Genomic DNA, 16,545 nt, shown 5'->3' on the forward strand with positions numbered 1-16,545 from the left:
AGATTTATAATTGTTTTTATGCGCTTTTATATCATGCAGGAAATTAAAAAGAGTTACAAATGAAAAAATACAATGTTGCCTTTTATATTTGCCTATAATATTCACCTATATTTTAATTCCTTTTTACCTTACCTAGCTTCAAGTTACTGTTCAATGTCCTTCCATTTCAGCCTCAAAGACTCATTTCCGCATTATTTTGTTGGTCGGCTCTACTAGCAGTGCACTCTCTCAGCTTGTATCTGTAAATGTTTTAATTTCTCATCTTTAAATGGTAGTTTTTCTGGATATATTTGTGTATATGTATATAAGTGTTATCCCACTCCTTTTTGGCCTTAATAGTTTCTAATGAGAGATCTACTATTAATCTTATTGAGAATACCATGTATGTGAAAGTCACTTTTCTCTTGCTGCTTTCAGAATGTCTCTTTGCCACCAGCTTTCAGTGTCTCATAATAATGTGTCAATGTGTACTTCTTTGACTTTATCCTCCTTAATGTTCATTTAAATAAAAACTTGAAAAAAACCTAAAAAGCTTATTGAACCTCATGGATGTGTATATTCATGTATTTAATAAAAATTGGAAAGTTTTCTGGTTAGTTCTTCAAGTATTTTTAAAATTTCTCTTTCTCTTACTCTATTTTGGCAAGTCTCATAATGTATATGTTGGTAAATTTAATGACATTTTGCTGGATTCCTGGGCTCTGTTAATTTTTTTCATTCTTTTATTTTTCTGCTCTTCAGATTGGACAATTTTGATTGACCAGTATTCAAGTTTGCTGACTGTTGATTTTGCCTGCTCAAAGAGCCTATCAAAACTCTCTAGTGAGTTTTCATTTTAGTTATTATATTTCTCAGTTCCAGAATGTCTGGCTCGTTCCTTTTAAAAATCTCCATTCTCTATTGGTACTCTCTATTCATTTATTTTTTTATAATTTTTAAAAGATTTTATTTATTTATTTGACAGAGAGAGATCACAAGTAGGCAGAGAGGCAGGCAGAGACAGAGGAGGAAGCAGGTTCCCTGCTGAGCAGAAAGCCCATTGTGGGGCTCAATCCCAGGACCCTGGGATCATGATCTGAGCCAAAGGCAGAGGCTTTAACCCACTGAGACGCGCCCCTCTCCATTCACTTATATCAGTAACCTTTCTCTCCTTTAGATATTTGTCCTGGTTTCATTATCTCTGAGCACACTTAAGACAGTTGGCTTTAAGTTTTTGTTTAGTATGTCCAATGTCTATACTTTATTAAGGAGAGTGTCTGTTATTTTTCTCTATGAATGAGGCGTAATTTTTATTTGTCTGCATGATTTATATGCATCTTTTGGAATCTGAACATTCTGAATATTATACTTGGTAAATACAAAAATCAGGTTCTTTAAAAAAAGATTTATTTATTTGAGAGAGAGAATGTGTGTGCACAAGGAAGGGAAGGACAGAGGAAGAGGGGGCAGAAGAAGGAGAGAAGCAGACTTCCTGCTGAACATGAATCAGGACCCTGAAATTGTGACCTGAGCCAAAATCAAGAGTTGGACACATAACTGACTGAGCCACCCAGGCACCACTGGAAATCATATTCTTACCCCTTTTTTAGGATTTGTTTGTGTTGTTTGTAGCAGCTATGGCTGTTTGGTTTTTTATTTAGTATTTTTCTACATTATTTTTGTAAAATATGTATTATTTGTCATAGTGGTCTTATAAGTCTCTTCCTGGAGCTTGTATTCAGCTAGTAGTTTGACAGAGGTTTCCTTGAAGAGGAAGAGAAAAAGAGGAGAAGGAAGAGGAGGAGATAAAGTACAAAATTAAAGAAAAAAGAGAAAAAAATGATGAAGAAGACAGCTTTCCTAGTTTTTAGAGACGGGCTCTGTGTTAGAATACTCCTTTAATGCTAGGGACTAAAATTAGAAAATGTAGCTCAGTGTTTGAAAAAACAGGAGCTGGGTGAGGTCTGCTTATTTGTGAAGAAAGACTGATGACAACTCTGCCTAAGCCTTCATTTTATGCTTAAATTGAGCCTAGAGAGATCTATCAGAAGGGAAGGCTTAGGTCCTTCATAGGTCTTTTCTAAATATGAATCTTGCCTTGGGCATTTGCATCACTTTCTAAATTTCCCAACATAGGCAACTTTTTAAAAAAAGATTTTGTTTGTTTATTTGACAGACAGAGATTACAAGTAGGCAGGAGGCAGGCAGAGAGAGAGGAGGAAGCAGGATCTCCACCGAGCAGAGAGACCGATGCGGGGCTCAATCCCAGGACCATGGGATCATGACCTGAGCTGAAGGCAGAGGCTTTAACCCACTGAGCCACCCGGGCGCTCCCCCAATATAGGCAACTTTGAATGCCGTAATTTCCCAAATAAACTCTCATCCCAGGTTTTTCTTCTAGGCTTTGAAAATCTTTCGTGTGCCTCAACCATAATGTTTTCACTAGGGGGCTGTAGGTTGTTTACCTTGCAGTGTTTTTGAGGAATGAACCTCACTTTTCTGCCCTGAGTGAGCTTTGAGTTTGCAAAATAAAGACAATTGTCTTGCATCAATCCTTCAGGAAGACTCCAGACAATTTAGGACAAACACAGTTTTTGGGAAATTATGTCTGTTATGCTCTCTCCAGAACTAGGGACTAGGGCACCTCACTGATAAAATGGGCTTCCATTTTCAAGACTGCCATAGAACAATACAATAGTAGGAGGAGACCTCAATATTCTACTTTCAGTAATGGCTAGAACACACAGACAGAAAAACAATGATGAAATAACAGATTTGAGTAACACTATAGACCAAATGGACCTAATCGACATATAGAGAATATTCAACCTAACGGGGCAAAATATACATTCTTCTCAAGCAGACACATTAACAGTCTCCAACAAAGATCACATCTTAGGCCACAAAGCGTGTTCAACAAATTTAAGAAGACTGAAATCATACCAAAATCTTTTCTAACAATGAAATAAAAGGAGAAATAAATAAGAGAAGGAAAATTAGAAAATCCACAGATCTGTGAAAAATAAACAACACAGTCCTGAACAATAAGTGGGTCACAGAAAAAAAAAAAGGAAAAAGAAAAGTTATAAGATATCTTCAATGATATCTAAAATGACAACATCACAAAAGTTATGGGATTTGAAGAAAAAATGAAGTTTCAAATTAGCAAAAGGAAATAATGAAAACTAGAAGAGTGATAAATGAGGTAGAGAATAGAAAAACAAAACAACAACAACAACAAAAAATCAAACAAATAAGAGTTGAAAATGTAGACAATGGGATGCCTGGCTGACTCAGTCAGTAAAGCATGTGACTTTTGATCTCGGGGTTGTGAGTTTGAGCCCCATGTTGGGCACAGAGCTCTCTCTCTCTCTCTCTCTCACACACACATATGAAAAGAAAAGAAAGGAAAGTCAAAGAAAGAAAAGGAAAGGAAAAGAAAATACAGACAAAATTTGCAAAAATTTAGCTATTCTATTTAAGGAACAAAGGAGAATATTTAAATACATAAAACCAGAAGTAAAATATGATATGTTACAAAGTTTGCCACAGAAATAAAAAAGATCGTAAGAGACTGTTATGAATAATTGTAGGCCCACAAACTGGATAACATAGAAGAATTGGATTAATTCCTAGAAAAGTATAATGTACCAAGACTGAATCATAAAAAATAGAAAACTTGAACAGACAAATAACTAGTAAGTAGACTAAATCAGTAATCAAATACTTCCAACATAGAAAAGCCTCAGATTGGATGGTTTACTGACAAAACCTACCAAATGCTTAAAAAACTGCCAATCTTTCTGAAACTCTTCCAGAAAACGGAAGAGGAAGGAACATTTTCAAATTCATGTTACAAGGCTAACGTTATCCCAATAACACAGCCAGACAAGAGCAACATAAGAAATCTATAGACTGATATCCCTGATAAACACATATACAAAAGTCCTCAGCAAAATACTAAAGAACAAAAGTCAACAGCACTTTAAATGGCCATACACTATGACCAAGTGGGATTTATCCCAGTGATGCAAGGATTGTTCAATGTAGCCAAATCAATCAATGTGATACACCACATTAGCAAAATTAAGGGTAAAATCACATGATCATCTCAATAGGTGCAGAAAAAAACATTTGACAGAATTTTTACACCCTTTCAGAATAAAAATACTCAGAAAACTAAGTATAGAAGGAACATGCTTCAACACAGTAAAGTGAGTCCATACATGACAAGCCTACAGCTAACATCACAATCAAATGGTGATAAATTGTAAGCTTTCCCCCCAAGATCAGGAAAAGGACAACGATGTCCCCTCTCACCACTTATTTTCAGCATAGTACTGAAATGCTTAGCCAGATCAATTAGACAAGAAAAATAAATAGAAGTATCCAAATCACAGAGAAAGATGTAAAATTATTTCTGTTTGCAGATGACATGTGCTTATATATAAAAAACCCCCAAAACCCCATAAAAAACCTAGAACTAATAAATGAATTCAATAAAGCTGCAGGATATAAAATTTTAAAAAAATCAGTTGCATTTCTATACACTAACAATGAACGGCATGGAATGGAAATTAAGGGAAAAAAATCCTATGTATGATAACAATGAATAATGTACCTTGGAATAAACTTAACCAAAGAGATGAAAGACTTTACACTGAAAACTGCAACACACTGATGAAATAAATCAAAGAAGACACAAATAAATAGAAAGATCACATGTTTATGGACTGGAATACTTAATATTGGTTAAAACGTTCATACTACCCAAAGGGATGTACATATTTAATGCTTTCCCTATCAAAACCCCAGTGACATTTTTTACACAAATGAAAAAAAAAATTCTAAAAATTTCAGGCAATCACAAAAAAACAGAATAGCAAAAGAAATTTTGAGGAAGAACAAACATGGAGGCATCACATTTCCTGATTTCAAAATGTATTACAAAACTACAATACAGGGAGGAGTCAAGATGGCGGAGAAGTAGCAGGCTGAGACTACATCAGGTAGCAGGAGATCAGCTCGATAGCTTATCTAAACATTGCAAACACCTACAAATCCAACGGGAGATCGAAGAGAAGAAGAACAGCAACTCTAGAAACAGAAAATCAACCACTTTCTGAAAGGTAGGACTGGTGGAGAAGTGAATCTAAAATGACGGGAAGATAGACCGCGGGGGGAGGGGCCGGCTCCCGGCAAGCGGCGGAGGAACAGAGCACAAAATCAGGACTTTTAAAAGTCTGTTCCACTGAGGGACATTGCTCCAGAGGCTAAACCGGGGTGAAGCCCACGCGGGGTCAGCGTGGCCCCAGGTCCTGCAGGGTCACAGAAGGATCGGGGGTGTCGGAGTGTCACAGAGCTCCCAGGTATTAGAACAGAGAAGCCGGCTACAGAGACAGAGCCGAGGACTGAACTCTCAGCTCGGGGTTACCTTGAACTGGTCACGGGCTGGGTGAGCTCGGAGCGCGGCTAGAGGCTGGGGATACGGAGTGATTGGGTGCTGTCCTCTGGGGGCGCACTGAGGAGTGGGGCCCCTGGCTCTCGGCTCCTCCGGGCCGGAGACTAGGAGGCCGCCATTTTCATTCCCGTCCTCCGGAACTCTACGGAAAGCGTTCGGGGAACAGAAGCTCCCAAAAGCGAACCCGAGCCGATTACTTAGTCCAGCCCCCGGTAAGTGCGGTGCAATCCCGCCTCGGGCAAAGACACTTGAGAGTCACTACAACAGGCCCCTCCCCCAGAAGATCAACAAAATATCCAGCCAGGACAAAGTTCATCTATCAAGGAAAGCAGGTTCAAATCCTAAGACAGCAGTGGAATTCCAGATGAGGAGAAAGCAAAGCACGAAACTCATGGCTTTCTCCCCATGAATCTTTAGTCTGGTGGTTAATTCAATTTTTTTTCCTCAGGGGAGTCAAGATGGCGGGGAAGTAGGAGGAGGCACCATTTCAACCTGTACCCTAAAGTGAGCTGATTACCTACCAAAGAATTCCGACCACCCATGAAGTCAGCCTGAGATCAGAATTATACACGTCTGGATCTCTACAGGAGCAGAAGACGCCAGTGGCAGGTAAAGCAGACTGGGAGCGTCGGACTGATATCGGAAGATAAACAAAAGGGGGAGGGAGCCACCAGAGGTGACCGATTGGAAAGTAATACCCCAACACGAGAGCGCTCTGCGTCTGGGGACCAGCATTAACTTGCAGTCTGGTTGAAAGCACTCAAAAAACAAAGAGCAAAGGATCGCGGGGGGTAATAGTGGGAACCTGGGTGGTTAGGGTCAGGGACCTAAGTCCCGGACCCAGGACAGCCTCCCCTGGCGCTGAGCCAGAGAGAGTGCGGCAGAGAAATCAGGTCTCTGTCCCTGAGACGCCAGTGGGCCTGAACGCCAGCGCGCCTGAGAACAAGAGGGGTCTGGCTCCCATGAGGGGCTGGGAGCCTGGCCAGACGGCAATCCTGAAACGCGCGCGTCCCACACCCTCCCTTGAGATAGGTGCTCATAGGCTCTAGCCTAGAGCTCTGGCATCAGGAAAAACCAGACATTCCCAGCCCGGGACAGCGGGAAAACCTCAGTGTGCGATCTCTGCTCGGAACCTCTCTGGCGGTCTGGAGCTGCCTAGACAGCCACCGCTGCCCTGGTTTTGGGTACAACGAGGAGCTCCTGCATCCCCAGGGACAGTGACTCAGAACCGACTCTGCCAGCAGCTTTTGCAACAAATCATCCTGAGGCTTCTCTCTGAGAGGGAGGTCGGGGTGCAGTTTGCTCTCCTCTAAACCTCCAAAAACCATCAAAAGCTGTCAAGGCGAGAGAAAGCAGATGAAAGAACATAAAAACCAAAAGGCTGAAAAAAACAGTTTCCTCAGAGCTCAACCCTTGAGGGGAGCGGGAGGACCTAACTCAGGGAACATCATTGTCTGAAAACCCACGTGGCAGGCCCTTCCCCCAGAAAACCAACCAGGAAGGAAGAAAAAAAAAAAGACTACAAGAGAAAAACCACCACTACCTCATAAATACAACTTTTATTTTTAACTCTTTATCAATATTCTGGTTCTTTTTTTTTTATACATACAGATAATTTTTTAACCTATTTACCATCACACTGAGATGTCCAGTACATCAAATTCTTTAATAACCTTCTAACCTGAACTTTTTGAACATACGCCTGTGTTTTTCTTTTGCTTTTCTATTTTTTTTAATTCTTTTTAAATTTTAACTTAGTTTAGTCTAGTTTATTCTTTTTTAATTTTTATTTTCTACTATACATATAGAGTTAAACTTCAAGGTAATCCCCGTTCCCCAATCAATGCTACCCCTATAGGCAAACCAGTTTCTAATCCCCCTGTAACTTAGGAAAGTTGAGTCCCTTCACAAAAACATCAAGATACCTTCAGGAAGAATCAAAATAACCTTCCTCACCCACACTGAGAATCTATAACCATTCTCCCAATTTTTCCTTCTGTCAGTGTTTCTGTGAATTTGTGTTTGTCCTAATAATATATAAACCTTATACTTGGGGTTCTTTCTGATGAGGTTCTTCCCTTTTTTTTGCTTATATATACATATTTTTTTCTCTTGTCATATACTTTTATCACTCTTTTTGTCTGTCTGTTTTTGTTTGTATACTCCACAAATCTTACCTTGTGGCCCATTTGGGCTGAGCCTTCTCTTTTATCTTCCCTTTTTTTCCTATCTCTCTCTCTCTTTTTTTTTTTCCTTTTTTTTCCTTTTTTTCCTTTTTTTCCCTCTTTTCTTTCCCCCTTTTTTTTCTTTCTTCTTCTCTATTTCTTTTTCTTTTCTTTTTTCTCTCATTTGGGTGGGGAATCCTGATTGCACAGAAGCGTTCCAGGGTGAACATTGACTGCACCACAATCGATAAGTCCAGCTGCATCTGTTTAGTCATCTCTTACCAAAATGACTAGGAGGAGGAATACCCAACAGAAGAAAAATACAGAGGATGGGCCTTCTGCAACAGAGCTAATGGCTATCGACATAGACAATATGTCAGAAAAGGAATTCAGACTAACAATTATCCAGGCAATAGCTAGGTTGGAGAAAGCCATGGATGACCAAACAGAATTGATTAGGGCAGAACTGAAAGCCACCAGGGATGATGTTCACAATGTTAGGGCAGAACTGAAAGCCACCAGGGATGATGTTCAAAATGCTCTCAATGAGTTCCAATCCAATCTAAATTCTCTAAAAGCTAGGGTAACTGAGACAGAAGATAGAATTAGTAATCTGGAGGACAAACAGATAGAGAGAAAGGATCAGGAGGAAGCCTGGAACAAACAGCTCAGAAGCCACGAAAACAGAATCAGGGAAATAAACGATGCCATGAAACGTTCCAACGTCAGAATTATTGGAATCCCTGAAGGGGAAGAAAAAGAAAGAAGTCTAGAAGATATAGTGGAAGAAGTTGTCTATGAAAATTTTCCCAATCTCACGAATGGAAACAACGTTCATGTACTAGAGGCAGAAAGATTTCCTCCCAAGATTTTAGATTCTCGAAAGTCCTCACGGCACCTTATCGTTAAAATGGGGAATTATGTTTCAAGAGAGACCCTCTTAAAAGCAGCTAGGACAAAGAAGCTTCTTACATACAGAGGAAAGCCCATTAGAATAACGTCAGACCTTTCCACAGAGACCTGGCAAGCCAGGAAGGGCTGGCAAAATATATTCAGAGTACTAAATGAGAAGAACATGCAACCAAGAATACTCTATCCAGCAAGACTGACATTTAAAATGGAAGGAGAGATAAAGAGTTTCCAAGACCGGCAAGGCTTAAAAGACTATGCAACCACCAAACCGACACTGCAGGAAATATTAAGGGGGGTCCTATAAAAGAGAAAAAATCCTAAGAATATCATTGAACAGAAATATAGAAACAATCTATAGACAGAAAGACTTCAAAGGCAACACGATGTCAATAAAAAAGTATCTCTCAATAATCACTCTCAATGTGAATGGCCTAAATGCGCCCATAAAACGACACAGGGTTGCAGATTGGATAAAATGACAGGACCCATCCATATGTTGTCTACAAGAGACCCATTTTGAACCTAAGGATACACCCAGACTGAAAGTGAAGGGATGGAGAAGCATCTTTCATGCCAATGGGCCTCAAAAGAAGGCCGGAGTAGCGATTCTCATATCAGATAAATTAGATTTTAAACTAAAGACTGTAGTCAGAGATACAGAAGGACACTACATAATTCTTAAAGGGACTATCCGACAAGACGATGTAACAATTGTGAATATCTATGCCCCCAATATGGGAGCACCCAATTACATAAGAAAACTATTAATCAAGATAAAGAGTCATATTGATATGAATACAATAATAGTAGGAGATCTTAATACGCCTCTCTCAGAAATAGACAGATCATCAAGGCAGAAAATTAATAAAGAAATAAGAGCATTGAATGAAACATTGGACCAGATGGACCTCATCGACGTATATAGAACATTCCACCCTAAAACAACAGAATACTCATTCTTCTCAAGTGCACATGGAACCTTCTCCAGAATAGACCGCATACTGGGTCACAAAGCAGGACTCAACCAATACCAAAAGACTGACATTATTCCCTGCATATTCTCTGATCACAATGCTTTGAAACTGGAGCTCAATCACAAGGAAAAGTTCAGAAGGAACTCAAACACCTGGAAGCTAAAGACCACCTTGCTTAAGAATGCTTGGATCAACCAGGAGATCAAAGACGAACTTAAACAATTCATGGAAACCAATGAGAATGAAGACACCTCGGTCCAAAACCTATGGGATACAGCAAAGGCGGTTCTAAGGGGGAAATACATAGCCATCCAAGCCTCCCTCAAAAACATTGAAAAATCCAGAATACACCAGCTGTCTCTACACCTTAAAGAACTGGAGAATCAACAACAAATCAAACCAACTCCACATGCAAGAAGGGAAATAATCAAGATTAGAGCAGAGATCAATGAGGTAGAAACGAGAGATACAGTAGAACGTATCAATGAAACTAGAAGCTGGTTTTTTGAAAGAATCAATAAGATCGATAAACCATTGGCCACACTAATCCAAAAGAAAAGAGAGAAAGCCCAAATTAATAAAATTATGAATGAAAAGGGGAGATCACAACTAACACCAAGGAAATAGAAACAATCATCAGAAATTATTACCAACAGTTATATGCCAATAAGCTGAGCAACCTAGATGAAATGGATGCATTCCTGGAAAGCTACAAACTCCCAAAATTGAACCAGGAAGAAATTGACAACCTGAATAGACCGATATCTAGCAATGAGATTGAAGCAGTGATCAAAAACCTCCCAAAAAACAAGAGCCCAGGACCTGACGGATTCCCTGGGGAATTCTACCAAACTTTCAAAGAAGAAATAACACCAATTCTCCTGAAGCTGTTCCAAAAAATTGAAGCAGAAGGAAAACTTCCAGACTCTTTTTATGAAGCCAGCATTACCCTGATCCCCAAACCAGGCAAAGACCCTACCAAAAAAGAGAATTTCAGACCAATATCACTGATGAATATGGATGCAAAGATTCTCAACAAGATCCTAGCAAACAGGATCCAGCAGGACATTAAAAAGATTATCCACCATGACCAGGTGGGATTCATCCCTGGGTTGCAAGGTTGGTTCAACATTCGCAAATCAATCAGTGTGATAGAACACATCAATAAGAGAAGAGAGAAGAACCATATGGTCCTCTCAATGGATGCAGAAAAAGCATTTGACAAAATCCAGCATCCGTTCCTGATGAAAACGCTTCAAAGTATAGGGATAGAGGGAACATTCCTGAACTTCATAAAATCTATCTATGAAAGACCCACAGCAAATATCATCCTCAATGGGAAAAAGCTTGCAGCCTTCCCGTTGAGATCAGGAACACGACAAGGATGCCCACTCTCACCACTCTTGTTCAACATAGTATTAGAAGTTCTAGCAACGGCAATCAGACAACAAAGAGAAATAAAAGGTATCCAAATTGGCAAGGAAGAAGTCAAACTCTCTCTCTTCGCAGATGACATGATTCTTTATATGGAAAACCCCAAAGACTCCACCCCCAAACTACTAGAACTCATACAGCAATTCAGTAACGTGGCAGGATACAAAGTCAATGTACAGAAATCAGTGGCTTTTTTATACACCAACAATGAAAATACAGAAAGGGAAATTAGAGAATCGATTCCATTTACTATAGCACCAAGAACCATAAGATACCTGGGCATAAACCTAACCAAAGAAGTAAAGGACCTATACTCGAGGAACTACAGAACACTCATGAAAGAAATTGAAGAAGACACAAAAAGATGGAAGACTGTTCCATGCTCTTGGATTGGAAGAATAAACATTGTTAAAATGTCTATACTGCCTAGAGCAATCTATACTTTTAATGCCATTCCGATCAAAATTCCACCGATATTTTTCAAAGAGCTGGAGCAAATAATCCTAAAATTTGTATGGAGCCAGAAGAGACCCCGAATTGCTAAGGAAATGTTGAAAAACAAAAACAAAACTGGCAGCATCACGTTACCCGATTTCAAGCTTTACTACAAAGCTGTGATCACCAAGACAGCGTGGTACTGGCATAAAAACAGACACATAGACCAGTGGAACAGAGTGGAGAGCCCAGATATGGACCCTCAACTCTATGGTCAAATAATCTTCGACAAAACAGGAAAAAATATCCAATGGAAAAAAGACAGTCTCTTCAATAAATGGTGCTGGGAAAACTGGACAGCGATATGTAGAAGAATGAAACTCGACCATTCTCTTACACCGTACACAAAGATAAACTCGAAATGGATAAAAGACCTCAACGTGAGACAGGAATCTATCAGAATCCTAGAGGAGAACGTAGGCAGTAACCTCTTCGATATCAGCCACAGCAACTTTTTTCAAGATATGTCTCCAAAGGCCAAGGAAACAAAAGCAAAAATGAACTTTTGGGACTTCCTCAAGATCAAAAGCTTCTGCACAGCAAAGGAAACAGTCAACAAAACAAAGAGGCAACCCACGGAATGGGAGAAGATATTTGCAAATGACAGTACAGACAAAAGATTGATATCCAGGATCTATAAAGAACTTCTCAAACTCAACACACACAAAACAGATAATCATATCAAAAAATGGGCAGAAGATATGAACAGACACTTCTCCAACGAAGACATACAAATGGCTATCAGACACATGAGTAAAGCCTTTTAAGTATAACTTTCTCAGTGTTTTGTCCAGTGGCGTAATCAGAATTACTCAATTACTCCCTTCTCTCCCCCTCTTCCCCACTCCTAACAAAAAAACCTTTCTCCAGCTCTGCTTAGATAATTACCTTGCTGAAACTCATCCAAGACTACTACTCTGGGTAATAGAAAAAATGAAAAAAATAATTCCTAGTTGTAATGCACTGACAATGTTTAAAATATGAAGATACTAGGGGTGCCTGGGTGGCTCAGTGGGTTAAGGCCTCTGCCTTCGGCTCAGGCCATGATCCCAGGGTCCTGGGATCGAGCCCCGCATCGGGCTCTCTGCTCTGTGGGGAGCCTGTTTCCTCCTCTCTCTCTGCCTGCCTCTCTGCTTACTTGTGATCTCTGTCTGTAAAAAAAAAAAATATGAAGATACTAAACTTTTCACAGAACCTTTCTGCAGGTTCGTCTTCATATAATCTTTAAAATGAGATGTGTAGGAGCGCCTGGGTGGCTTGGTCATTAAGCATCTGCCTTCAGCTCAGGTCATGTTCCCAGAGTCCGGGAATCAAGCCTGCATCTGGTTACCTGCTCAGTGGGAAGCCTGCTTCTCTCTCTGCCACTCTCCCTGCTTGTGTTCCCTCTTTCGCTGTCTCTGTCAAATAAATGAATAAAATCTTTAAAAAATTAAAAAATAAAAATGTGTATTGGAACAGACCACTTAGAGAACAATGTGTAAATAAAAATATTTTTCTTTTTAATCAAATCACCTAGGGGACAGACATTTACTCTGTCAGTCCCCTTTCCTTAGAAAATCAAATGTGAAGATACTCACTATGAAATGTTTCTGATTGTTCCCTAATATGTGTATTTGTCTTTCTTTGGCTTGGTTATTTAAAATAATCTTCAATAATGGAAAGACGTTTATTTGATTACCTTAATCAGAGAGGGGTTACTTCTATTTTGCAGTTCATTTAATTATCTTCTCAGCCATAAGCCAAATGTTGTCCCACAATACTACAGAGTGAAGTAAAAAATCTAGGAGGATCTGACTGATTCATTAATTTAACAAATATTTGTTTAAAACTATGTACTAAGCATACAAATGTGTGCATTTTGGCTCAGAGTGGTCCACTGAGGCGATCAGCTTAATAGTTTTGTGTATAATTCATAACCTGAGATCCATAGAAGGGCTTCAGTGGATCTATGCATCTCCCAAAATTATTTTTAAAATGATGTGTGTGAGTGTGTGTGTGTGTGTACATGAACATGCATGTGGTTGCAGGTATGTATACTTTTGTGCATTTTTCTGGGGAGAATGTCCATACTTTTCATTATATTCTTGAACTGCTACTAAATCTGCTATAAATCAGGCTACAAGCATATAGCAAAAAGATCATTTTTATGATTTTTATAAGACATTAAAATGAAATAAAGATGGACTCTAATAAAGCCTCATCTACAAGATAAGCTGCCAGGAGTCAGAGGGGTTCCAAAATATTTCAATTTTAAATTTTTCAATAGAATTTGGAGAGAAAACCTTGTGAAGATGGCATTGTACAGCCAGGTTTAAAGGTTTGTGATGATGATATCACAAACCAAGGAGTCCCTTTCTAAACTTCTCCTGGCACTAGCATTACCCAAGAGGGAGACCAAGCTCATAAAAACAAATGCAAATGGAAGGCTTTTAAGCAGAGAAACCTCTCGTGTTTTCTCTCATAATTAAAAATTCAAGACTCAAGAAAATTTCTTTTGCCATTCCCTCCTCCATTGTTCTCTCTTCCAAACATACTAAACTTTTCTAAAAAGTTTAACTTTTCTAAAGCGTTTCAAAATATAATCTTGGCCTGAGAGCAGACACTTTTTGACTTTTGTGTCTTTTGCTGATCTTACGGCTTAGTAAATGGATATTAATTACAATCCTAAGATTAGATGTAATAACAGCCCCCGGAGTGCCCCACCTTAACCTTATTTTTTATTCTACTTCACCAGCTGACTCACCCATATTTTTGTAAATGAAGATTTACTTCCAAACACTTTAAAGCCAAGTGTTTAAGCTCTACTCTTAATTTGGGATTGCTATCCTAGTAATGTCCCAATTAACCGAACTGCTTCCTTCCGGCTAAGCATCCTCCTAATGGTAAAAGTTGGTCCCTTCCCATTCTCCTGCCTTTGCTTTTTGAAGGGGAGAAAAAGTGCAGAAACTATGAACAAAAGTATAATCATTATTGACAAATCTATTGAAATCCATTTCCTCTTCAGAGGGATAAAAATGATAGAGTCAAATTTTACTGATTTTCCCTAACGACAGAGAGTGATAGGTAGGAATAATAAAATATGATAAAAGAACAACTACGGATGAAAACAAACATCTCTCCGCCTTCCTCCATCCAAGATTAAAGCAGAGTGCCCCTTTCCCCTGCCTGGGCTCCCAGCAACAACCCACTGCTTGCTGGTACCAGTGTGGGTCAGCATTAGGCCAGAATTTCTGGGCCTTCCTGCACTCCATTACAGACCTACATCAAGACCCTGTGTCTCCAGAAGTCTTCCTGGACAGTTATGAAGTCCTTAACCATCTATTAGTGCTGGGACTGATACTCTGCATGCCCAGGGATGTTAGAGTTGAGTAGCTTATTATGTCCCAGCAGTGTGCTGCCACCTTCTCACCTGACTCAACACTTCCATTGGCAGAAAGGACTTTGAAAGAAGGCAATGGATTTGAGTCCAGCTTGCCTCTGCCAACTTGAGTGAAGGAAGATGCAGCTACCTTGAAAGGACAGGATGACAAGGCCATTTTGCCATTGGGGCTTTTGTGGCTTAACTGGAGGGTCCAGCCAAGTACCATGAAACCAAAGTTGAGTATCATTAGCATTTGAGGGGAGCAGACCTTCCTAGAAGGGGAAGAGTTTTAAATGGAAATGGCAAGTACCAGTGACTGCACTGGGATGGTGGCTATCCTCTTGCCTCACTCACCCATTGACCTTTCCTGTGCATCTGTTTTCCCACCTGGGCAAATACAGGGTTGGATCCTGATCCTTGTGGCTCAGTGTGTCCATTGTCCACCAGCTTGTTCCCTTGACACATCAGAAAATGATGAAAGGGGCATCTGGGTGGCTCAGGGGTTTAAGCCTCTGCCTTCGGCTCAGGTCATGATCTTGGGGTCCTGGGATTCAGCCCCGCATCAGGCTCCCTGCTCAGTGGGGAACCTGTTTCCCCCTTTCTCTCTGCCTGCCTCTCTGCCTACTTGTGATCTCTGTCTGTCAAATAAATAAAATCTTTTTAAAAAAGAAAAGAAAATGATGAAAAACTCTCCTAGGATCAGTTTGGTTCCAAGCACTGCACTCTTTGGCTTTAAGCAGAGGCACACGCAAGGGAGGTCACTAATGAGAGGGGATCTTGGGCACTCAGCCACGCAATAGTCTAACTATCTAACTAGCTAAACTATCTATCTATCTAACTAACTATCTAACTATCTAACTAACTAACTATCTATCTAACTAACTATCTAACTAACTAACTAACTATCTAACTAGCTAAACTATCCCTGGAGAGGCCTGAGAAGCAGAAGGGCACACAGGCCAACGGAAGTAGAAGCCAAGTAAAGGAAGGAAAAGTGTGAAGGCATTGGGATCGATTACTCGCCCGTCACCTGCACTGTCTTGCGCATCCATGCGTAAGGGCTGTGGCGACTTCTGTTGGGAGAACGGGCATCCACAGCGTCGGCGTTTATGAGGAACAGTGACTCGCTGGCTGGGGCTACCAGGCTGCCACTGCTGCTCCCCCCGCAGGCAGGGCCCAAACTCCTGTATTCCTGAGAGCCAAAAGCGGAAGGGCTCGAGGTAAGGTCGTTCATGGGAACTGTGCCCACTGTACTGGATGGCCCTGGGTACACATTCCAGTCTTCTCGAGGGGGACTATAGGGTGAACCCCAGACCCCCAGCGACGGCCCGTGAGGATCCGTGTTGGGCATATGGGGATACCCCATGTAGTGCGCATAGGCAGGGGCCGCTGTGAACTTGGAAGCTGGCAGGGAACTCCCACCACTCCCAGTGCAGCCAGTCCCGGCGGTTTCTCCTCCCGCGGGGCTCCTAAGAGTGCCCAGGTACAAGCCTTCTTCTTTTTCCAAAAGGCAGCTTCTGTACATAGTGGCTTGAGTACGAGGAAGGAGCTCCCTAGGCCATTCTGAAGTTCTTGTAAGACCCCAGCCCAACTTGAGAAGCAGCAGAGAATCAATACGTTAGTCAGTAGCTGTGCTGCACGCCCTCCTGTGCCTCTCAGACCATTCCATCCGCGTTTTCTACCCCTCAGGTTTCCAGGTGACTGGTAGCCCAGTATAGATGGACCACCTAAGGCTAGGCTGAGGTCAAGGGGCTTCATGCTTTT

General features: G+C 40.6%; 1 protein-coding gene across 1 annotated transcript; it reads right to left on the reverse strand.

The window, feature by feature from the left end:
• Positions 1-15,796: 15,796 nt before the first annotated feature.
• CDX4 (caudal type homeobox 4) lies at positions 15,797-16,306 on the reverse strand. Its single transcript, XM_045994780.1, has one exon. The coding sequence runs from the start codon at positions 16,304-16,306 to the stop codon at positions 15,797-15,799; it is 510 nt and encodes a 169-aa protein (XP_045850736.1).
• Between the last annotated feature and the right edge of the window lie 239 nt (positions 16,307-16,545).

Source organism: Meles meles, chromosome X (genome assembly GCF_922984935.1).
Source record: "Meles meles chromosome X, mMelMel3.1 paternal haplotype, whole genome shotgun sequence".
Classification (NCBI taxonomy): Eukaryota; Metazoa; Chordata; class Mammalia; order Carnivora; family Mustelidae; genus Meles; species Meles meles.

Excerpts from the sequence above, each read along its gene's own strand:
- CDX4 (XM_045994780.1), bottom strand. The coding sequence starts at position 16,306 with ATGTACAGAAGCTGCCTTTTGGAAAAAGAAGAAGGCTTGTACCTGGGC.